This window comes from Ascaphus truei, chromosome 3 (assembly GCF_040206685.1).
Source record: "Ascaphus truei isolate aAscTru1 chromosome 3, aAscTru1.hap1, whole genome shotgun sequence".
In the NCBI taxonomy this organism is placed as follows: Eukaryota; Metazoa; Chordata; class Amphibia; order Anura; family Ascaphidae; genus Ascaphus; species Ascaphus truei.
The window spans coordinates 326,231,236-326,255,524 of record NC_134485.1 but is presented as its reverse complement, the minus strand read 5'-3'; the positions used below and the strand labels follow the sequence as shown (position 1 = coordinate 326,255,524).

Below are 24,289 nucleotides of genomic sequence, written 5' to 3'. Positions count from 1 at the left end.
TTTTCTGATTCTGGCGTTTCTCTGTATCCGGCCCTCATATTGTCTCCTCGTTCCTGCAGGGCCCGGACGCGTGTGTGAAGTGTGCCAACTACCGTGATGGGCTGCACTGTGTGAACCAGTGTCCCAGTGGGATTCTGGGAGACCGAGGGCCAATTTTCAAATACCCCAATGCCACCAAGGACTGTCTGCCATGCCATGAAAACTGCACAGAAGGGCACGGGTACTGTCTGCACGAGGCTCCCTACTATATATGTTCATGTCTGTAATGCTGTGTTTTTTGTGCTCGACTCTCTCACTCTCGCCAGTGGCGAAGCTATAGCCTGGCAAAGCCCGAGGGCCCATGCTCTTGGGAAGCCTGCTCTCGCCCCCGCCCCTCCCAGCAGCCCATTCTCTTCAGATAGACAGGCGGGGGGAGATGGTATGCGGGGAGGCGGCACCACGGCATTAAACAGAGGATAAGCCGGCAGAGGAATGAGCAGTTGTTACAGAGGCAGAGCAGGATGGCGCGAGGTGAGGAGCGCGCTCCAGCAGCAGACACCGGAAGTAAGAAAGGCTTCCGGGTCAGACTGCTAGAGCGCGCTCCTCCCCGGCCATCCTGCTCTGCCTCTGTAACAGCTGCTCATTCCTCTGCCGGCTTATCCTCTGTTTAATGCTGTGGGGCCGCCTCCCCGCATACCATCTCCCCCCCCCCCCCCCCCCCCGCCTGTCTCTATTACCACCCACAGGTAGGCATGGAGGAAGAGGAGGGAGAGAAATGATGAGGGGGAGAGGTGATGATGAGAGGGAGAGCTGATGATGGTGATGATGAGGGGGAGAGCTGATGATGATGATGATGAGGAGGAGGAGGAGGGGAGAGATGATGATGAGGAGGGCTAGAGATGATGATGATGAGGAGGGGAAGAGATGATTATGGTGGGGATGAGGAGGGGGAGAGGTGATGATGAGGAGGGATGGAGAGAGCTGAGGAGGGATGATGAGAGAGAGGATGGGGGAGGGAGAAAAATATTGCAATCAGTATTAATATTAATGGGGCCCTGAATATTTTTGTGCCTGGGGCCCGTGCATATCTAGCTACACCACTGGCTCTCGCTCACTCTCTCTCTCTTGCTCTCGCTCACTCTTGCTCTAGCTCACTCTTGCTCTCACTCTTTTTATTTCCTGCTCTTCTTATCTCATCCTTTCCTCCCATCCTCCTCTTCTATGTTCACCTCTCTTCCCTCCACCAATTATTCTGTAGTTACCAACAATTCACTCCAGGGAAGTTAGTCACATGAATGAAAGCACAGGGAAACGCAGTTAGTATGCAGCCACATACTGTAGGTATCCATGACAGCTCAACCAAAGCTTTGAATAACATCCGATGTGTTTGTTTATAGCAACTATTTTATTGAAGGTTTTATAAAGACAAAAAGTAAAAAACAGACAAATGACACTAATGGTAAAATACAACAAATTGAAGGTACAGTGACGTAAGACATTTACACTACACCCAATAGTGACAGGGAAACAGAATTGGGGGGAAAGTGCCAATTCTGCATTAACTCACACTTGCCAAATGCAAGATACCTGGAAATGAATCAGATGCACCTGACCCCAAATCCTGTTGTATTCCCATGTAGCTGCAGAGAGATCAGCAATGTATTAATGTATTCTGGCAGTGAAGGGCTTCACTAAAACTCTTACCACCCTGCATGTTATTCTTTATCACTGTACGGTGTCTTGTCATTCCCATATAGCCCTTCTAACTGCTACTGTCCCTTAACCCGATCAGTGTTGTCTGTGTGCTGGAGGGAATGAGAGGCCAGGCGGTATTCACGAGCGTCACTGATTTACAGAAGAACGTTTTGCCACATTAATTCTTTTCTTTATCTGGCAGGTGCACCGGGCCTGGGATGCAGAATTGCATTGGTGTAGCCATGCGGGCAGCTGATAGGTAAAGATCCTGAAGGGAACAAAGCTGTCTGTGCGTGCCTATGTATGGATGGTAGATAGAGCATGATTGTTGAGTGGCCTTCTCTCTGGATATGCATTTAGGCCCCTATTCTATGTGCTGTGAAGCCAATTCCCTATTTTGAAGAATATTTTAGTCTCATTAATTTCAATAGAGTTTAACTGTTGACAAGCCCTAGGAAGCAGCTCCACAACATATTATATAGGGACCTTCATCTCCTACCGCAACAAACACATTGATATTTGATATATTGCCACTTATCCTGTCTATGCTGCTACCACTCGCCCTCCTGCATCCCTGGATCGAAATGATTTCACAACCAGTTAGGGCTTCTCACAAGGCAAATATTGTTTCCGTATTTATGTATAAAGTGCCAGTCTGTGCAGTGCTTTACTATACAAACACAACAGAAAACAAGCGAAGAGGTCTGTACTGATAGCTTGATGGGAATTTTAGTTGAGGAAAATGAAGATGTGTAAAAAATAGGTCAAGGGCGTACACACAGCAAACAAACCCAAAAAGATTTTATTCCATACAAAATGCCTTCGTCCCCCAAATCCCACGTTTCATTATGTAACACTCAGGTTACAGGTACTGTAGATGTGGATTTTGAACAAGAAAGACGGTGGTACAAAATATGAGTTATTGTATATTCAATAATGTCCGCCTCTGTGACTTTCCTTGCTCATCGTACATGATGGCATTCAGATGCTGGTATGCTCCTGCAGGAAGCTGTACAGTTTGCATAGGCCTTTGGGATTTCCCTAAGCTACCAAAGGTGGTAATAATGGTGGATGACAGCCACGGGCCCTTTATATATTCCTTGCCGAGTCCCACAGTAATCCAACACTACTTCTGTCACCCAAATAAAGCAAGTATCAGCACAACCACCTTGTGTTCCGCTCTATCGCCTTCGCCATAAGCTACATAGATGAGAAACCCGGCGAGATTCCAACAGGAACTCCCTGCTTCATAGTCTGTTGATGGCTGCCCTCCGGTGGCGCGGCAGAGATAATACAGGAGAAAGCTGCGGTACTGTCCCCACACTGGGAAGTGGAGTCGCGTGCACGCAGAACGCTATGGAAGAACACTACTGAACACTGGACTAGTTCAAATATTCCACAATTCATTCCATGCAGATCTTTCACATTCCCCTCTCCCACGTTGATGCTTCTTGAATCCAGCGTTCCCTTACTTGTGGAGGCTAAATCCTGATCCTCTGTGTATATATAGTGGTTACGCGACCTGTTATTGACATTGTATTCTTAGCTAAATATAGAGAGAGTATATAACTTCAAGTACACCTCACACAAAAGCTGTCTGAAGAGGACTATTATTATTGTATGTGCTGGCGACTGTTGTGCCGTGTGGTTTGTGTACTGGTGCACTTTGTGGTAGAGTCTTTGTGTGAGCATCAGTTTTAATGTGTGTGTGTGTAGTGTAGTGTAAGAATATAGTGTATTTGTGCATGTGTGTGTAAGTGGATCTTTGTCAATTTTCTCCTACCTTGTCCCCCTCCCCCCACAGCAAGACCCCCACAGTGGTGGCAGTGGCAGTGGTGGTGTCCCTCCTTATCCTGTGCTCCACCTTCCTCCTCGCGCTGCTTTACTGGAGAGGCCTGAAAATCCGCAAGAAGAGAACTATGAGGCGGTATCTGGAGAGGGGAGAGGTGAGAACCTGAGGGAGATCAGGAAGGAGGGCTGGACCTGCACAGTGAGCGGATCGGTAATGAGTCACTGCCGTTAGTGACTGCCGCTATTCACTTCGATAAGTGACTTAACGATTGGTAAGAGCACTTTCCAAGCGATTTTACATGTGTAGCTATTCATAAAGCTTCGATAACATGTCAAAATCGCTGGGAAGCGGCTTTTTTTTACAAGCGTTATCACTCTTGATCAGACAAGCCTTGCTGTAGCTGAAAACCTACAGAAACTCACATTTTCTTCAAGTTAGTACTATTTAGGTATCTTCGATATACACATTGCACCTTAAACTCGCATATAGGATGACGAGATCGGAATCGCTGTGTGCAAATGAACGAGAATCATTTCTTTTTACTACATAGGACTGAGGCAGGGGGGTCTCCGGAGCTGAACCACAGTAATTTCAGCTCTGGGGTGCCCCTGCTTCCCGAGGTACAGGCTCCAGTATGGGCTGCCGGTATCTCCTGCAAGTGTAAATGTCCCAGTCACATGGGCCGTGACGCAGGACATTTAAACTGGCAGGAGATACTGGTACATGATACGGAGGTCTGTACCTCGGGAAGCTGTGGGTCCACGGACCTGAAATCAATGTGGTTCAGCTCCGGAGACACCTCTGCCTCAATCCTATATACAACAAAATGTTTAAGCGCGATTGCCTGTAAGTGCTGGGCAGGGAGATGCAGCTTCTCTCTGCACAGCTGTCCCAGACGGGAGGGAGATCGCATGGTCTTGTCACTTAAAAAGCAACAGCAAACTCGATCGAGATGGCATTTTTGTACCAAACGATATCTCCCAAGCGATATATATCTTGCCGAATACCGTTGTTACACAAATTTCATACCGAACGGTAGGAACATGCCAACCCGATCGACGTGTCAGCGATCTTATCGAAGCTACCTGAATAGGCCCCGTAGCGCCCGTTGCTTTTGGACTGGGATATGTTTACTGCGGAGTTAGTTTTCTTCCATTTCAAAGAATAATTATGTGTTGGGGAAATAGAAAGTGCAGAGATCCCGGGGTTTCTTTTCATCCGTTTATTAAAACAAGTACTACAGTGTATGTGTTGGTGAAGTAGAAGGTCTGGTGGTATGGGTTTTAGTTTACGGTATTAGTATTCAGGTGAACATAACGTAGGGTTTGTGTAATATATATATATATCAAAGTGGGTGCTCCAATGAGTTTGGAATATATACAGTCTTGTACCAATAATTATAATAATTCAAACTCTGGAATATGACTCTAGTATGGAGTGAGTGGGTAAAGTCCTGTGTCTTGAGTGAATAACCAGTACGGTAATAATATACTATCTCCTGAAGCGAACAATCAAGGTGATGGTAAATCAACCTGAAGTTAACTCATTGGAGAAAAACTGAATTAATACTGGAGTAGAAACAAACTCTTCAGATAACCGTATGTAGAGTAAATCTTACCCACTCCTGCGCCTCCACGAGTCTGTTGTGGCGTGTCCAGCCGCAGATGTAGAAATCCAGTAGAAAAAGAAGAAAAAAAATCAGCGCACTGCCAGGGAGCCAGGTGGTTAAAAAAGTATATAAATTTATTCACCAAATGAACATCACCCAAGGGGGTTATGCAACCACCTAAGCGTTTCGAACGTAACAAGGACATTAACAAGGACATTACGTCCGAAACGCGTAGGAGGTTGCACAACCCCCTTGGGTAATGTAAATTTATTCACCAAATGAACATCACCCAAGGGGGTTGTGCAACCTCCTACGCGATTCGGACGTAATGTCCTTCAACAAGGACATAACGTCCGAAACGCGTAGGAGTTTGCACAACCACCTTGGGTGATGTTCATTTGGTGAATAAATGTATATACTTTTTTTAATCACCTGGCTCCCTGGCAGTGCGCTGCTTTCTTCTTCTTTTTCTAATGAACATAACGTAGGGGTAGGAAGAGCAGGCAGTAGAGGTGCTGCGGAGGTGCAGTGGTTCATGAAGGGTAAGGTGAAAGTGTAACTCTGCCATGTTTCCCCAGTGCATGGAGATGCTGGACCCATCAGAGAAAGCTAACACTGTGCAGGCGCGAATATTTAAAGACACGGAGCTGAAGAAACTGAAGATACTGGGCTCTGGAGTATTTGGAACTGTGCACAAGGTAACATCAGGCGTCAGTTTCGGGCGCCTTATCCGTAAAGTGCAAGAACGGATTTTTCAAGCGGAAAATGGCAAAATCACCCAAAAAGTCATCTCGCAGTATTCATTACGTAGTTCTCGCAAGTCAAACCGTGCCAAAAGTGTTGTTTTAGGTAGTGATTTCGATTGGCCTTTGAAATGCCAAATGATGCGCAAATTTTGTTTTCAAACGGGCATATCTCGTCAAATGAAGCATTCACAGATAGAGAGAGACAGGGAGAGAGAATCCATTATACATGCTGATCCTGGTTTACTTATTCTTCTTGTGGTGAGAACCGGAACAAAGACAAATCATGTCAAATTTACAACTTGTGTAACGAGGAGTGCATGCAAATTAGATTTTATAGCAGCAATATGTTTGCATAGTTGATTCTTATTGAATACAGCGAGAACTTTAATTTGATATTATACAGCTAGTCTTTCATTTTCACATGAAATGTACGTTGCAGAGTAATGTATGTGCCCCTCTGCTCCTTATACTGTCTCTTTTTCACAAACTTTTTTCTCTCTCTCTCTCTTTTTACCTTTTATTTGACTTTGTCCTTCTCCCTCTATTTGACCCGTGTTCAATATACTCCGAAGCCCTCTTCTCCATGCTGGAGCAGAGCTACACTCCATTAACTGTTTGAGTGCCGGAGGACCGTGGCAACAGAGTGACACTGGGCCCTGCTGACTCACGATCATGTGACCGCTTTGTCGCTCTCTGAGGAATCCTCGTCCAACCACTAACTACCTGATAGATTATGTCCTGGAACACAGGACGCGATCTCCCCTACAGAAACGAGCAATAAGATTATAACGTAGCTACTTTGTCATGGGGCCCCTGGAGTGTCAGACCCCAGGACGTAGTAGCTACGTCCATAGGCACCCCAAGGGTTCATTTAAATTGAGTTACACTGTTCCCCAGCATGGGAAAGCCATCTTCACAGCATAATCACTGGGGGCCTATTTCTTTTTTTTTTTCTGCGTCTCTCCCCACGCTTCCTATTATTACTTATTCCAATCCATCTCTCCTCTCCTCCTATCGCCCCTCTCTTCTTCTGTTGTGCTCACAATATTATCTTTGCAGGGTGTTTGGATCCCTGATGGGGACTCGGTTAAGATCCCTGTAAGTATCAAGGTGATACAAGACCGCAACGGACGCCAGACCTTTCATGCAGTTACTGATGTGAGTCATATCCCTATGTCCCTATATGTATGTATATATATATATAGGGAGAGAGAGAGAGAGAGAGAACACTCTGCTAGCTTACTAAAGAACTCAAGTAGCGATATTTCTCCTATTTATTGTTCTTCATGCTTATCTCTTTGACTGATATTTCTCCTATTTATTGTTCTTCATGCATACCTCTTTGACTGATATTTCTCCTATTTATTGTTCTTCATGCTTACCTCTTTGACTGATATTTCTCCTATTTATTGTTCTTCGTGCATACCTCTTTGACTGATATTTCTCCTATTTATTGTTCTTCATGCTTATCTCTTTGACTGATATTTCTCCTATTTATTGTTCTTCGTGCATACCTCTTTGACTGATATTTCTCCTATTTATTGTTCTTCGTGCATACCTCTTTGACTGATGATAAAACAGATACAATTTTACCTGTAGATTTGAGTACTGGCAAACCGTTTTATCACCAAAAGATCATAAAAATCCCCCAGTTTATCAGGGAAACGTTTACAGCTGAAGTATTGTTTTTAATAGATATGCATGTCTAAGCTGCGTCCCTACATGTAGCTTATTAAACATGCCACTGCCATTAGTTCTCTTTGTTCCGAAGTGGCACGGACCCTCAAAAGCTTAAAATTGTGTTCATTGCAAGCAACCGATTCTGGGGTAGTTTTTTTATTTATTGATCTAAATAGAAGTTTCTGTGTAGTAGAGCCTTATCTGCACTATCACACTTCATTGAATAATGACACACCTTGTCACATTTCCCCTCCCATGCGGTGTCTCTCCCCCCGGTGAAAGGATGCCATGTTCTGCTTATACTGAGATGTCCCTGTCTCCACAGCACATGTTGGCGATTGGAAGCCTGGATCACACCTATATTGTGCGTTTGCTGGGGATTTGCCCGGGCTCCCAGCTGCAACTGGTCACTCAGCACCTGCCATTGGGCTCATTGCTCCAACATGTGCGCAAAAACAAGGACACGGGCTCCATTGGTCCCCAGCTGCTGCTTAATTGGTGTGTGCAGATTGCCAAGGTGAGATTCGGGAGCTCTCCCTAACCACGGAAGTGGGAATACTTAATTTTCCCCACGTGTAATAATTGCATCATACAGAAGGGTTCATCAGATCCTGTCTCTGAGAATAACTGGTGTGATGTGTACTTATGTGTATATCATGTGAGCTTCATGAACGTTTGTTCTTCTCTCCCCTGTCCTTCTATTTCTGCTGTGTCAATGTGTGTTCCCTTCCACTTCCTTCTCCCCCAACATTTCACCTTTCCCTCCTTATCTACCACTTCTCCCTTTTTCTCTATCACCATTCCCCATGTATTTTCTTCAATTGCCCAAATATTTTCCCATTTGTGTCCCAGTCCCATTTAATCTCTCCTCTTACTCTGTCCTTCTCTCTTCCTTCCACTTTATTTCCTTCGGATTCCTTCCACTCATCCCCTCCTGTTCCCCCTTCATTCACTCAGCTCTCTCCCTTCCCTTTCTTCAGGGTATGTATTACTTGGAGGAGCATCGCATGGTTCACAGGAACCTCTCCGCTCGGAACATCCTCCTGAAATCCATCAATCAAGTGCAGGTGTCAGACTTCGGTGTTGCAGACCTGCTGTACCCTGACGACAAGAAGTATTGCTACAATGAGATCAAGGTGCCATTTGCCACCCAAATGCACTTACCCACACCTCAGTCACAAACCCCTGCATCATAAGTCACAGATGTCCTCCTCCATCTTCAGCCACAACCTCTTTCTATGAGCAACCACAAGCACTCATTCTTTTCCACCTTCGGTCACAATCGTTATTAACCCTTTTGCTGTTGGAGGGGGCCTGCAATGCATTGCAAAGCAGCCAAGGAGTTAAGCCAATGTTTCTTCCCACCATTATCCTAAGTTATACCTGTATCTCCAGCTCAAATCTTAGACAACGTAAGTCACTTCCACCCTTGGTCGTGATCCCACTCCATGCCAAACACAATCTCCTCTCTGTTCCCAACTAGAACCCATTACTGTCTCCTATGTTCAACTTGTATCTCGTCCATTCTCAGCCACTGCCTGTCTTGATTGTGATGTTCATTGTGTTTTGACGTTGTGTGTTGTGTTTTTTTCTTTCCTCACACTACACACAGACCCCTGTTAAATGGATGGCTCTTGAGAGTATACACTTTGGGAAATACACTCATCAGAGCGATGTATGGAGCTACGGTAAGTACAGTGGTCCACCAGCTCTACCATAAGCAACACCCATATCCAGTGCTATCCCAAGCCAACGGAACACTGATTTCCCACTGCAGTCAGATCTTAATACTTAGCTCTTCCTTGGAATAGCAGTGCCATATGCATTCTGTGCCTTTGACAGGAAATATTAGACAGTAACCCCTCTAATGTCCTATCTGCACTCAGGTGTGACGCTGTGGGAGATGATGACGTTTGGGGCAGAGCCATACGCAGGTATCCGTCTGTCAGAAGTGCCCGATCTCCTGGAGAAAGGAGAGCGGCTCTCCCAGCCCCATATCTGCACCATCGATGTGTACATGGTCATGGTAAAATGTGAGTCCCTGAAATCTCTCCCAAACTCTGTCTACTTCCTGTCTGTATATCACACATCCCTATTGTGTGTGTGACATAGCGCTTCAATTCTCCACGGTAAACCTTCCTTGACATCTCACTCTAGGTTGGATGATAGATGAGAATATCCGCCCTACATTCAAAGAGCTGGGCAATGAGTTCACCCGCATGGCCCGGGACCCCCCTCGCTACCTCGTGATAAAGGTGAGATACTCCTCCTTAAAAAAACTACTTGAATACATACCTGCTAAATACTGCAGACCAGACCGACCTTTCTTCAGAGCTCGCGCTATTATCCTCCCTGCTACCAGAGCAGCCAGCAAAGTGCAAATAAATGACCAAACACAAATCTAGGAAAGACTCCTCACACACTTGACCCAGAGTTAGTTGGCAGGTGGATAACAGAGACTGATGGCTCAGTGAACTGACAGAAACAGATGAACGAATGACCACGGAAAATTTAGTCTGCCTATTTGTATTATTATTATTTTTGTAGCACCTTATGATTTCCCTATTTTGTCAAGTTTGTTCTGTGTAAAAAAAAATGTTTTTTAAAACTTCAATATGTTGAGTGCTATATAAATGAAAGTATGCCAGCAGTAAATCTTGTGTAAAAAAGAAAAACGTACTTGTAAAGACTACCCATGTAATACTTACACAAAGGGACACAGTGATGCAGAACGATACAGGGGCACATGTAGAGACGACAGTGCTGAGAGGGGCAGGCGCTTTTGCTGGCAAAGTTCTATAACATGTAAGGAGCCCATTACTGCCTCTCCAACTATGACACCAGTATGCTAGATGTATGGCAGTCTCCCTCTATAAAGGCACCCTACAAATACCAGACAACAACATGAATGAACAAACACTGCCTGGGTTTTGCCTGACCTTCTCTTTTCTCTTCCGTGCAGCGGGACAGTGCCGCTCCGCAGTCCCCTCTCCCCGGGGGGGAGCAGCCGGCTCTGTGTGATAAGGAAGTGGAGGAGATGGAGTCCGACACAGACCTGGAGTCGGAAGAGATTGGTTCCCACCTTAAAACCCCCAGTGGCCTCTACACATCACGCCAGAGGATCGACTACTCCAGGGTAACGAGGGGCATCTGGGTGGGCAAATAGCAGAAGACTGCTCTGAAATGTGCTTTAGGAATTGGCTGGGCAGAGTCAAAGGGGTTTATGTATCAATGTGTCTTTGATGCACAGCACCATTTCCGGTGACTGCATGAAATGTGAGATATTTATTATTCAACCGTCTTACATACAATATAAATGTAGATTATTTATGCCACCTCAGACCTGGTGGAGTTTTAAATGCCAAGAAAATATATACGCCTCCTTGTGTTATACAGGTAGAAAAAGCATAGTCAGTTGTGAGATTGTGTACAGTTTTTGTGTGTTATATTCGGTGTATGTGGCGTGTTTTCTATTGTGTGTGTGTGTGTGTGTTAACACCAATGTAAATAAGAGGACACACTCTGTGGAAAGTGAAACCACAGGGAAAAAAATCTATCAATTCAATACTCTATAGGGTCATTATAAAAGTATATACAGAAAGGTTCCAAAATAGAACAGGCTGGTTAAGTCTCAATATGCCCTTATGTAGGAAACATCCTCCAATGGATCCTTAATACAGTAAATAGTGCGTGGGGAAAAAACACTCTAATTTAAATATATAAAGATGAGAAGGACACCAGTCTAGTAAAAAATTAAATGTGGATTGAAGCGTGTATATACAAGAATTTAAAACATACAAATGGTTCATATATAAAGTGACCTAGTACTAATCTGAAAAAAATAAATAAAAAAAACACTTACACAGCTGACACACTCGTAACAGAGAAATCTACTATGTAGCTCCAGGAAGGGGAACATAGAACCAAATGCAGTATAATGAAGGAAATAAAGCGGAGTGTATGGAGTTAATACATCTATCTATATATAATAAAACTGAAAAGTATTTGATTGTTAGTAGATGTGGGGAATCTCATTGGTCCGTCGGTCCGCCCGCCCCCCACGACTCATTGGCCAAGAGGTACAGTGACATCACTGACACACCTACTCCACTGTCACACACTCACACTGCCACACCATACCCCTTGAGACTGTCATCTCAGACTATCACCCCTGCGGAGTCACACACTGACCTTGGTAAATTTAATCCACCTCAGACTGTCACTCCTGTCTAATTTTTCTCCTTCCCGCCTGCTCCACACTCCCTCTGGCTTTCACCTTGGTAACTTTAAGCCACCTCAGACTATCACCCCTGTCTAATTTTTCTCCTTCCCGCCTGCTCCACACTCCCTCTGGCTTTCACCTTGGTAACTTTAAGCCACCTCAGACTATCACCCCTGTCTAATTTTTCTCCTTATAATTTTTCTCCCCCCCCCCCACCCACCAAGTCTCTCTCCCTGCCCCACCCACCCAGTCTCTCCCTGACCCCCACCCACCCAGTGTCTCCCCCCCCACCCAGTCTCTCCCCCCCCACCAACCCAGTCTCTCCCCCCCACCCTCTCCCCACCCACTCAGTCTCTCCCCCCCACCCAGTCTCTCTCCCCCACACCCACCCAGTCTCTCTCCCCCATACCCACCCAGTCTCTCTCCCCCACACCCACCCAGTCTCTTCCCCCCCCCCACCCAGTGTCTCTCCCCCCCCACCCACCCACCCAGTCTCCCCCCCCACCCACCCACCCACCCACCCAGTCTCTCTCCCCCACACCCACCCAGTATCTCTCCCCCCCCCACCCACCCAGTCTCTCTCCCCCCCCACCCACCCAGTCTCTCTCCCTCCCCACCCACCCAGTCTCTCTCCCTCCCCACCCACCCAGTCTCTCTCCCTCCCCACCCACCCAGTCTCTCTCCCCCCCCTGTCTGTCTCTCCCCCACCCACGCAGGAAAATCAAATCCCGGGCAACGCCGGGTATATCAGCTAGTAGCCTAATAAGGGAGTATATACAACAGGTTAGCAGGAGTGTGTCCACAGTGTAAAGCGATAACTACACAACCTAGCAAATGTCCAGTTTGGAGCAACAATGTACTCGCGATAAGCACTGTATCCCTGCGTCCTCCTGGCTTCAGGTGCACCAGCGTGGTGACACCCTCCCTCCGTGGCGTCTCTCTGATCCGGAAGTCACAGTAGCAAGGTAGATGATCTGAAAGTCTGCCGCTCCTTAAAGGTACAGTGACTCACTAACTTAGCTGTTAGCTGTTCGATACGCATGGGAGGAGGTTATTTTTGTCGTGTCCATGGATTGTATCCATTTTATGTAGCTTGAATAAAAGTTTTTTTATCTTTACCCATTGGTGAGTCACTGTACCTTTAAGGAGCGGCAGACGTTCAGATCCTCTACCTTGCTACAGCTGACACACTCGCCTGAATGGACTCGACGTTTCGAGCAATAGCCCTTTGTCAATTCTGTCTGTGTGTGTGTGTGTTACACGCGTTTGTACCATTTCAGAAGAGAAACTAGGACTGCGCATGTGTGCAGTGTGCCCTGCAGGCGTGTTTGTGGAAATGTGTGTGTTGTGCCCTCACATGGCTCCGTGTGCTCGTGTTTCAGAGTCAGAGTGCACTGAGCTCTCTCGCCGGATACCTCCCCATGAATCAGAGCATCGCCAACGGATCCCGAAAGGTAACATTTTCCCAGGGAACTGTATAAACAAACCTCACTGTGTTAACCAACGCCAAACTGCAAGAATGACCACGGGAAGCCTCATCACTTCAATGGCTACCACTGCTTTACCGACACGGTCTTAAAGACTTCGCAGAATGTTCAATAGAAACATTGAAGTGGATAACTAGCCAGGGGTCAAACCTTCGCCCTGCAAAGCTTCGCAGCTTCCTCCACCAGTAAAGCACTCAGGGCAGCCTGCACCCGCATTAACGTCTTTGCTTTGCAGGGCCCCCCCCTGGCAGCGAATGGGTTAAAAAAAAGAACGCCTGGGTATGTTAGAACAAGCTTTGATATGCGTGAATATTATAAAAAAAAAATTATCAACATAATACTTTGTTGCAATATATACTCTGTGCGAGCCGTATTGCAACTTGGAAATTGTCAGCGGGGGGTAAATGCCGCACGTAGAATCTGCAGCTGCGCTCACTGCACAAAATGCTTTGGAGCATGTCTGCAGCTCAGGGCTTCCCTGACGAGAAGCGACTTCCGAGTATATTGAAAAGATCATTTTTCAAGAGAGTCCCATTTCCCCAACTCCAGCTGGTCAGGAGAGCAAAATGTCCTGTGTCTGAGCACAGCGTCACTATTCTTTCAGCTCGGTTTGGTTGCAGAGCAATGTACACTGCAGATTTATAGAGGGTCGGTATGTATCGCTGTCCCTCAGTCTGCTCCTTGCTTTGCAATGGGTCGCTTTTGGCAGTGCAGGGGTTAATTGGTAGCTACTCAGCACTGATGTTTTTTTTTTGTTTGTTTGTTTTTTTGCTCCTGCAGAGCACAGCGCGACGTTCTGACCCCAGGCAGGGTCCCCGGAGAAGAGAAGACTCGCTGGGGCGCACGGTGTCGGAGTCATCGGAGGGCTGCGGCACCGCCTCTGACCTGGAGACGGCCGAGGACATCTCGTTCGGCGGGAGCCTGAGCAGCCCCCGCTCCCGCCTCGACAGCGCCTACCGCTCCCACCGAGAGAGCCTCTTCACAGCCACCCCCGATGATGACAGCGAGTACATTATGCCAGAGCTCAGCCAGGGAGGTGAGCAGATGTCAGCCGACTGCAGATCTCGGAAGTCTCTGGGTCTCGTTTGCCCCAACTAAACTAATTTAAGCGCTTTTAAGGGGTTAATGGTGGACTTCAATAGACGTTTTCTTGCAATAGTGCCCTCTTAGGGGGTAATTATATATAATCCAATATACTCCAAAGTGCACTTTTTTTGGCTGAAAATCCCCGTTCAAGTCAATTAACGGCTGCTTCGTTGTATATAGAATAAGTCTTCATAAACTGCACACTGTCAGACCACATCACGTCAACTTACAAAGACAGAGGGAGGGAGTCAGAGTGAAAACTTCCCCTACATTAATAACCCAATAAACAAAATATATATGTATTTTTTTAAACGGGGGTTGATTTCTAGGCCCAACTCCCATCATTTGGGAGAACAAACATCCAAAAAGTATAACAATCGATTTTGGTGGGGCCCCGAATAAAAGGTTTGAGAGCCACTGAGCTACGCAACCAGAGTAAAGTGTTGCAAGCTCCTCTGGTGGGACAGTGGTACAAAATGGTTGTTGCCCCATCTTAAATGTGAGACTGACTGTGTCACCGCATCCACACACTCCTCATCTCTGTGCCTCTTTCCACACAGACCTCTCGCGGGATGGGACGCTGAAATCCCAAATATCTGGATCTCTGACCCCATGCCTGAACCATACGAGTGAAGAGGAAGACGAAGAGTATGAGTACATGAACAGGAGGAGGAATCCCAGCACGGTGCCAGTGGAGAGGCTAGAGTATGAGTACATGGACATCCGAGGAGCAGGAGATACAGACAGCGAACGTGTGACCTCCTCTAGAGAGGAGGAAGACAAGGATTATGAGTATGGGAACAAGGAGGACTATGAGTACATGAACGAGCAAGGGAGACAGAACCGCAGCCAGAGCCTGGGGGGTGATGACCCGGAGGAGTACACTTATATGAATCGGGTAGGAAGGAGAAGGGACGAGGGCACCCTAGAGGACAAGCAGGGCTATGAGGACATGAACTTGGTTGCCAGCCTTCCCCGAGCACTGGACAGTCCTGCAGGGATTCCCCAGACCTGCCACAGGGAGGCACTGCAGAAAGGGTACCTGCAACCCTTGCGGGCACTAGAAGCCAAGGACAGTGCATTCGATAATCCGGACTATTGGCACAGCCGGCTGTTTGCCAAGAGTGACCTCCAGTTAGCATAAGACCCATAGAGCCACTAACTGTAAAGGGGAAAAACCTGTACCAGTTGGCTTTAGGGGAAGATTGCCATTAAGATGGGTCTTAGCAGAGCTAAGTGTTCAAATTCAACAACTCCTACTTTAACCACTTTACTTCTGGAAGGAGCAGCAGGGCAGAGCCTCGCTGCCTTCAGTTATGTGGTGGTAGACAGAGACTTGATGGGCCCATAGGTCGTTTCTGGCCTGGCTGAAGGCCCAATCCGACATCAACAGTGCCTTACTAAGCACTCATGCACAGTATGACACAGCTTGCCACTAGTTGTGTCATGCTGTGGTGGAAGAAACTTTCTTATAGGGTCACGTTCTTCTCTGAGACCCCTTGTCATGTGAGAGACTTATTCAGTATGCATAATTGTCTCTTAAGTGTCTAAGTGCAGATGCTCATTTTGCTCCCTGGAAGAGCAGCACATGGGTTGCATACAATGGGAAAACGACAGGAAAAATATTTAATGTCACAGCACTCCCTTGTTGAATCAATAGCGCAGCCAGAATACCACTGTGGGCAGGATTTAGTGCAACACTCCCCAGATACATCAAAGACAATCAAATCCACACAAAAAAAAGACAAAATCTTTTTTAAATTGGGATACGTTGATTTTTAGCATTGTTTCTGCATGTAGGTAGAGACAGGGACCAGAGCCACATTGGAGGCAGCTCGTCCAAACTAGACCTGCAAGAGATGCAGGAACATAAAGGTTCCCCACTTCTAACCCTTATCTGGCTGGTGGCAACCACCTTCCCACTTCTCCATCGTACAGGACACTTTAAGCCAACATTGCCACAATACATCTTTCTGAGTTCATCATTTGTCGGGTGGACACACATCCAATGATAAACTATAATGTTTGGTTTATGCACCTTAAAGACATTGGAGACGGCATTCTGTACTAACTGAGCATGGAGCAGGAGGCTGGCATTCCTGCCCATGCCATCTTTCCTTTGCTCTCACTGCCACATGCTCACCTCCTACATTCATTACAAGTCTCCGCCACCACCTGATTTCCCACCCTGCTCTTTTTTATCCCAATGAATAAATGGCTAATGGCTCCCAGAGCCTGGTGCTTCCCTGAAGGTAAAACTTTTTTATTTTATTTTTTATCCTGCCCCCTCTACTAATAAGAACAAGGCAAAAAAAGGTTGGGCTCGGTGCGTGTATGATGGAAGGGTAATAATTGCAGGGAGGGACAATGCATACCAAATGCTTTCATTCTAGCAAACTACAGTATACAATGAAACTTGTGATGCAGGTTGTGGTGACGTTGCTATTGGCCCAGTAACAAAAGCAAAACAAAGAAACAAAAAGCTACTGAATTAGGTGAATTAAAAAAAAACACTTACAGTCTATGTGCCCATGAAAATCACAGCTGTTTCTAACTGCACCCAATTTTTAGCCATGACAAAGGGGCCTGTGTTTTATTTTGGTGGCCCAATTACGAGTATCCCAAATAAACTTGAACTGAACACTGATTTTAAAGGGTCCAGTTGCAGTTGACGAGTACTGTACTTTAATAGTAGGTGATACCATTGTTACCTTTCTACATGTCCCTCGCCTCTGTCTGTTATTACCCTAATGTTTTTTCTTAGCATCGCGTTTTCATCACTGACCTCTCTCCAGGCTCTGGAACTTTATCGGCGCTGCGTTTTAAACTTGGCACAAATCATTCGCAGATCAGTAATGCCTGAGCTGAGGAGCGCTGCTCACAAAAATGTCTCTTCAAAATATATTGTCAGTCCAAACAAAAAGGTATCACCTACTATTAATGTACTCCGTTGCGTTTGCACATTGGTTAATGGGCAGACACGGTGGGCCAAGTGGTTCTTCTCTCGTGTCCAAGTCTACGCTTCGATGTGAAGGCTGCGTGGGTTACAACACGCACAGAACATACAGGAATTAGGTGGAGCCAACGTTGAAGGATTAGAATGATTAGGCTTTTCTACTGACTTGATCTATAAGGGCATTTGTATAATAACCCATTTGCTACCACTAAGCATTGCTCGCACCTCTGGCCCGCAGAGAGCTCCAACTAGTGGTTGCAGTGGAATATGAAGGGTAGCGACAGTGTGCCTCATTGCAGGAAGGCATCATCCAGTGTGAGTCCTTATGCCAAAGCTTATGAAACACTATTTTTTTTAGAATATTTGTGTGTTATGTTTATGAGAACCGAATCGGAGTCTTTTTAAAATATATCTTATTTTCTATAGAAAAAGAAGAACAAATTCAGGTGTGTTTCTAAAAAGTGGTGGTGCTCCCTACCACTTAAACCACCCGCCTGTGTCATTCCCGCAGTGTAATAAAGTGCAATATATGGTTATCCTCTTTAGTAATGAAGTGATTTATATGCAGCCCCGGCCAACCAGACAACCCCACATGTCCCCTGACCTCCAGCTTTGGTCACCCATCCCAACAACCCAGCTTCTTTCTGTCTATATTTTCCAGGCCCTCCTCTGTACTATACATCCCTGTGTAATATATTGTCTCATTACCCCCAACTCAGAGTCTATTTTTGTACATTATTTTTGTACTGCACAAACAAGCAATAAGGGTGTGTGACGGTTACATACGGTGCCTTGTTTTCTCCTGTATCTGGGAGTGAGAGGAAAACCTGTGACATTTGTAACTAGCCGCAATCTCCCAATTGTGGAGCCAATGATGTTTATGAAATAAAATAATTTGTGTTTCGTATTTGATTTTCTTACACTGCGTCTGATACTAACATTCAGCGTTTTTATATATGTCAGTTATATACCTTCTGAAGAAACTTGTGAGGTCTCTATGAAGAACTATCATGTCCGTCCATAAAAAGGTATCACCGTTTGCAGTAAACCCAGTAAAGAAGGGTGGTGACAACGAACTGCTTCTGTGTCTGTGAGGGCTGTGACACTGACCTGCTTCTGTCTCTGTGAGGGCTGTGACACTGACCTGCTTCTGTCTCTGTGAGGGCTGTGACACTGACCTGCTTCTGTGTCTGTGAGGGCTGTGACACTGACCTGCTTCTGTCTCTGTGAGGGCTGTGACACTGACCTGCTTCTGTGTCTGTGAGGGCTGTGACACTGACCTGCTTCTGTCTCTGTGAGGGCTGTGACACTGACCTGCTTCTGTCTCTGTGAGGGCTGTGACACTGACCTGCTTCTGTCTCTGTGAGGGCTGTGACACTGACCTGCTTCTGTCTCTGTGAGGGCTGTGACACTGACCTGCTTCTGTCTCAGTGAGGGCTGTGACACTGACCTGCTTCTGTCTCTGTGAGGGCTGTGACACTGACCTGCTTCTGTCTCTGTGAGGGCTGTGACACTGACCTGCTTCTGTCTCTGTGAGGGCTGTGACACTGACCTGCTTCTGTGTCTGTGAGGGCGGTGACACTGACCTGCTTCTGTCTCTGTGAGGGCTGTGACACTGACCTGCTTCTGTGTCTGTGAGGGCTGTGACACTGACCTGCTTCTGTGTCTCTGTGAGGGCTGTGACACTGACCTGCTTCTGTGTCTGTGAGGGCTGTGACACTGACCTGCTTCTGTCTCTGTGAGGGCTGTGACACTGACCTGCTTCTGTCTCTGTGAGGGCTGTAACACTGACCTGCTTCTGTGTCTGTGAGGGCGGTGACATTGACCTGCTTCTGTGTCTGTGAGGGCGGTGACACTGACCTGCTTCTGTCTCTGTGAGGGCTGTGACACTGACCTGCTTCTGTCTCTGTGAGGGCTGTGACACTGACCTGCTTCTGTGTCTCTGTGAGGGCTGTGACACTGACCTGCTTCTGTCTCTGTGAGGGCTGTGACACTGACCTGCTTCTGTGTCTCTGTGAGGGCTGTGACACTGACCTGCTTCTGTGTCTGTGAGGGCTGTGACACTGACCTGCTTCTGTGTCTCTGTGAGGGCTGTGACACTGACCTGCTTCTGTCTCTGTGAGGGCTGTGACACTGACCTGCTTCTGTGTCTCTGTGAGGGCTGTGACACTGACCTGCTTCTGTCTCTGTGAGGGCTGTGACACTGACCTGCTTCTGTCTCTGTGAGGGCTGTGACACTGACCTGCTTCTGTCTCTGTGAGGGCTGTGACACTGACCTGCTTCTGTCTCTGTGAGGGCTGTGACACTGACCTGCTTCTGTGTCTGTGAGGGCTGTGACACTGACCTGCTTCTGTGTCTGTGAGGGCTGTGACACTGACCTGCTTCTGTCTCTGTGAGGGCTGTGACACTGACCTGCTTCTGTGTCTCTGTGAGGGCTGTAACACTGACCTGCTTCTGTCACACTCCAAGTGTGCAGCAATTTGCATCAATTTGTATCATTTCATATTCTATTTTGTAAAAAAAATCTGAGGAGGGGTCTAGGGACGGAGCGCCGTCCCCAGAATTAAAAAAAAAAAAAAAAAAACAGAATATGAAATGGTGAAAATTGGTGTAAACTTGGAGTGAACTTTATTAAAAATGACGTAACAGTCAGATCATTTATAAATAGCATACAGTACCGGCAGTCATACAGGCCCATGGTGAGCAATACTCATCTCCATGCACCACTCCCCAAAATTCCAAGATTGTTGCACCCCTCTTCATCCTCACCCCTCCCCTCATCCTCTCACCACTCCCCTCCTGCTCTCATGCTCACCTCATCCTGTTCATTCTCTCTCACCCCCTCATCCTCTCTCACCCCCCCTTCCCTCATCCTCTCTCACCCCACCCTTCCCTCATCCTCTCTCACCCACCCTCCCCTCATCCTCTCTCACCCACCCTCCCCTCATCCTCTCACCCACCGTCCCCTCCTCTCTCACCCACCCTCCCCTCATCCTCTCTCACCTCATCTCATCCTATCTCACCCCTTCCCTCATCCTCTCTCACCCCCCCCTTCCCTCATCCTCTCTCACCCACCCTCCCCTCATCCTCTCACCCACCCTCCCCTCCTCCTCTCTCACCTACCCTCCCCTCATCCTCTCTCACCACATCTCATCCTCTCTCACCCCCCGTCCCCTCATCCTCTCTCACCCACCCTCCCCTCCTCTCTCACCCACCCTCCCTCCCCATCTCCTCTCTCACCCACCCTCCCTCCCCATCTCCTCTCTCACCCACCCTCCCTCCCCATCTCCTCTCTCACCCACCCTCCCTCCCCATCTCATCTCTCACCCACCCTCCCTCCCCATCTCCTCTCTCACCCACCCTCCCTCCCCATCTCCTCTCTCACCCACCCTCCCTCCCCATCTTCTCTCTCACCCACCCTCCCTACCCATCTCCTCTCTCACCCACCCACCCTACCCATCTCCTCTCCTCACCGCCCCCCTCCCCTCATCCTCTCACCCACCCTCCCCATCTCCTCTCACCCACCCTCCCCATCTCCTCTCACCCACCCTCCCCTCCTCTCACCCACCCTCCCCTCCTCTCACCCACCCTCCCCTCCTCTCACCCACCCTCCCCATCTCTCACCCACCCACCCCTCATCCTCTCACCCACCCTCCCCTCATCCTCTCTCACCCACCCTCCCCTCATCCTCTCTCACCCACCCTCCCCTCATCCTCTCACCCACCCTCCCCATCTCCTCTCACCCACCCTCCCCATCTCCTCTCACCCACCCTCCCCTCCTCTCACCCACCCTCCCCTCCTCTCACCCACCCTCCCCTCCTCTCACCCACCCTCCCCATCTCTCACCCACCCTCCCCATCTCTCACCCACCCTCCCCTCATCCTCTCACCCACCCTCCCCTCATCCTCTCTCACCCACCCTCCCCTCATCCTCTCTCACCCACCCTCCCCTCATCCTCTCTCACCCACCCTCCCCTCCTCCTCTCTCACCCACCCTCCTCTCACCCACCCTCCCCTACCTCATCTCTCACCCATCCTCCCCTCCTCTCTCACCCACCATCCCCTCATCCTCTCTCACCCACCCTCCTCATCTCCTTTCTCACTCACCCTCCCCTCCTCCTCTCTCACCCACCATCCCCTCCCCCTCTCTCACTCTCCATCCACTCCTCCTCTCACCCACCATCCCCATCTCCTCTCTCCCCCACCCTCTCCTCCTCCTCTCTCACCCTCCCTCCCCCTCTCCCGCCCCCTCTCACCCTCCCTCCCCCTCTCCCTCCCCCTCTCTCACCCCCCCTCCCCTCCCTCTCACCCCCCCCTCCCTCTCTCACCCCCTACCCTCCTCCTCTCTCACCCCCTCCCCTCCTCCTCTCTCACCCCCTCCCCTGTTCCTCTCTCACCCCCCCTTCACTCCTCCTCTCTCACCCCCCCTCCCCTCCTCCTCTCTCACCCCCCCTCCCCTCCTCCTTTCTCACCCACCCTCCCCCCTCCTCTCTCACCCACCCTCCCCCCTCCTCTCTCACCCACCCTCCCCCTCTCTCACCCCCCTCCCCCTCTCTCACCCCCCCTCCCCCCCTCTCTCACCCACCCTCCCCCTCTCTCACCCACCCTCCCCTCCCCCTCTCTCACCCACCCTCCCCTCCCCCTCTCTCACCCACCCTCCCCCTCTCTCACCCACCCTCCCCCTCTCACTCCCCCTCCCCCTCTCTCACGCCCCCTCCCCTCCCCTCCCCCTCTCACCCCCCCTCCCCTTCCCCTCCCCCTCTCCCCCTCCCTCCCCCTCTCACCCTTCCTCCCCCTCTCTCACCCCCCTCCACTCCCTCTCACCCCCCCCCTCCCTCTCTCACCCCCTCCCCCTCTCTCACCCCCCTACCCTCCTCTCTCACCCCCTCCCCTGCTCCTCTCTCACCCCCCCCCCTCCCCTCCTCCTCTCACCCCCCCCTCCCCTCCTCCTCTCACCCATCCCTCCCCTCCTCCTCTCTCACCCCCCTCCCCTCCTCCCCTCTCTCAAGCCCCTCCCCTCCTCCCCTCTCACCCCCCCTCCCTTCCTCCTCTCACCCCCCCTCCCTTCCTCCTCTCACCCCCCCCTCCCTTCCTCCTCTCACCCCCCCTCCCCTCCTCTCTCACCCACCCTCCCCCTCTCTCACCCACCCTCCACCTCTCTCACCCACCCTCCCCCTCCTCCTCTCTCAACCACCCTCCCCCTCCTCCTCTCTCACCCACCCTCCCCCTCCTCCTCTCACCCACCCTCCCTCTCTCTCACCCACCCTCCCCCTCTCTCACCCACCCTCCCCTCCTCCTCTCACCCACCCTCCCCTCCTCCTCTCACCCACCCTCCCCCTCCTCCTCACCCACCCTCCCCCTCCTCCTCACCCACCCTCCCCCTCCTCCTCTCACCCACCCCCTCCTCCTCTCTCACCCACCCCCTCCTCCTCCTCTCACCCACCCTCACCTCTTCCTCTCTCATCGACCCACCCCCTCCTCTCTCACCCATCCTCCCCATCTCCTCTCTCACCCATCCTCCCCATCTCCTCTCTCACCCACCCTCCCCATCTCCTCTCTCACCCACCCTCCCCATCTCCTCTCTCACCCACCCTCCCCATCTCCTCTCTCACCCACCCTCCCCATCTCCTCTCTCACCCACCCTCCCCATCTCCTCTCTCACCCACCCTCCCCATCTCCTCTCTCACCCACCCTCCCCATCTCCTCTCTCACCCACCCTCCCCCTCCTCCTCTCACCCTCACCCTCCCTTCCTCCTCTCACCCACCCTCACCTCTTCCTCTCTCATCGACCCACCCCCTCCTCTCTCACCCACCCTCCCCATCTCCTCTCTCACCCACCCTCCCCATCTCCTCTCTCACCCACCCTCCCCTCCTCCTCTCCACCGCAGTCGGATGCAGGATGATAACTCCTCCTCATTGCCAGTTCACCGCTCTTCTCCTTCGATATGGTCTCTTTCCTGGGCCCCTACTCTAAGGCCCAACCTACTACTACCTTGCCCTACCAGTCCAGCTGACCTGTCATTGTGACGTCTGCCCTATCATAGGAGAACGCATTTAGATCTATCAATGCAGTATTGTGGTGGTATCTACCCCTGGGATATCTAAATGCATTTATCTTTAATCAGCACACATATAGAACTCTTTGTGACCCCTTCAATTCTGTCCTTCCTGATCTAACTCCTCTACTGTATACCTATTGTATTTTGTATATTGTATTTTCCTGGCAATGACCTCACTGTATGTCCCTATAAAGGTGGGCAGTGTGGGCATGATTCCTGAGGGGATCCGTTATAATGTTCAGTGTGTGAAATGTTACATTGTTCAGCAGGTATGAACAATAAAGTTATAGTGGCCTCTCACTGAAGTAAAGGGGGCCTATGACCAGAATAGGCTGGCTTACTAGCCGCTCCCCAGGGAAGGAGGGGGGTGCTCTTCTATATAGGGTGACCAGATTTTCAAAATGAAAAACCGGGACACATTAAAAAATTATTTATAAAACAAATTACATCACGTGACGCACCCCGTTGCCATGACAACGAGACACTGACGTCAGGCGGTGACATGTTGCCATAACAATGTGGCATCACGTGATGTCTTGGCACCATAATGCGTCCCGTTGGTGGGGGCTTGTAATGCCTGTATGCCCGCAGACCTGGCCAGTCCACAGTACTCAGGTGGGTAAGGTTATAACACGCACCCACAGCAGTGAGGGCGTGCCCGGAGTGTGGTAATGCGTTGCCGGGCCTGTAGAGAAAAGGTTAGCAGATACTTGCAATGTCCTGGGTATGAGAGTTTGGATAGTAATGTCCGTGTGCCACAGTTCAGGGGTAATAGCGAGTAGCATAACCAAGTCCATAAGCCAGTGTCCAAAGGCAGGCGAAGGCAGCATAAACGTATCTGAATGCAGGGTCCAAGGGCAGGAGAAGGCAGGGTAATCCAATTCAAAGCAGAGTTCAAGCCAGGGAGGTCCAAAGATAAACGGAAACAGGAAACAGCACTGTAAGAGACAAGAGAGCCAAGCATAGAGACTGCACACAC

General features: G+C 49.2%; 1 protein-coding gene across 1 annotated transcript in view; it reads left to right on the top strand.

Moving 5' to 3' along the window:
* ERBB3 (erb-b2 receptor tyrosine kinase 3) overlaps positions 1–18,159 on the top strand; it is a 90,363-nt gene extending 72,204 nt beyond the window's left edge. The window contains exons 15-28 of the mRNA XM_075591350.1: positions 60–220; positions 1,877–1,933; positions 3,479–3,620; positions 5,654–5,773; positions 6,881–6,979; positions 7,827–8,018; positions 8,482–8,637; positions 9,114–9,189; positions 9,388–9,534; positions 9,659–9,756; positions 10,464–10,637; positions 13,106–13,177; positions 13,991–14,246; positions 14,857–18,159. Of these exons, the coding sequence (XP_075447465.1) occupies positions 60–220; positions 1,877–1,933; positions 3,479–3,620; positions 5,654–5,773; positions 6,881–6,979; positions 7,827–8,018; positions 8,482–8,637; positions 9,114–9,189; positions 9,388–9,534; positions 9,659–9,756; positions 10,464–10,637; positions 13,106–13,177; positions 13,991–14,246; positions 14,857–15,440 (2,334 nt within the window). The 3' untranslated portion in view covers positions 15,441–18,159. The remainder of the gene's footprint in view (positions 1–59; positions 221–1,876; positions 1,934–3,478; positions 3,621–5,653; positions 5,774–6,880; positions 6,980–7,826; positions 8,019–8,481; positions 8,638–9,113; positions 9,190–9,387; positions 9,535–9,658; positions 9,757–10,463; positions 10,638–13,105; positions 13,178–13,990; positions 14,247–14,856) is intronic.
* The last annotated feature ends 6,130 nt before the right edge of the window (positions 18,160–24,289 follow it).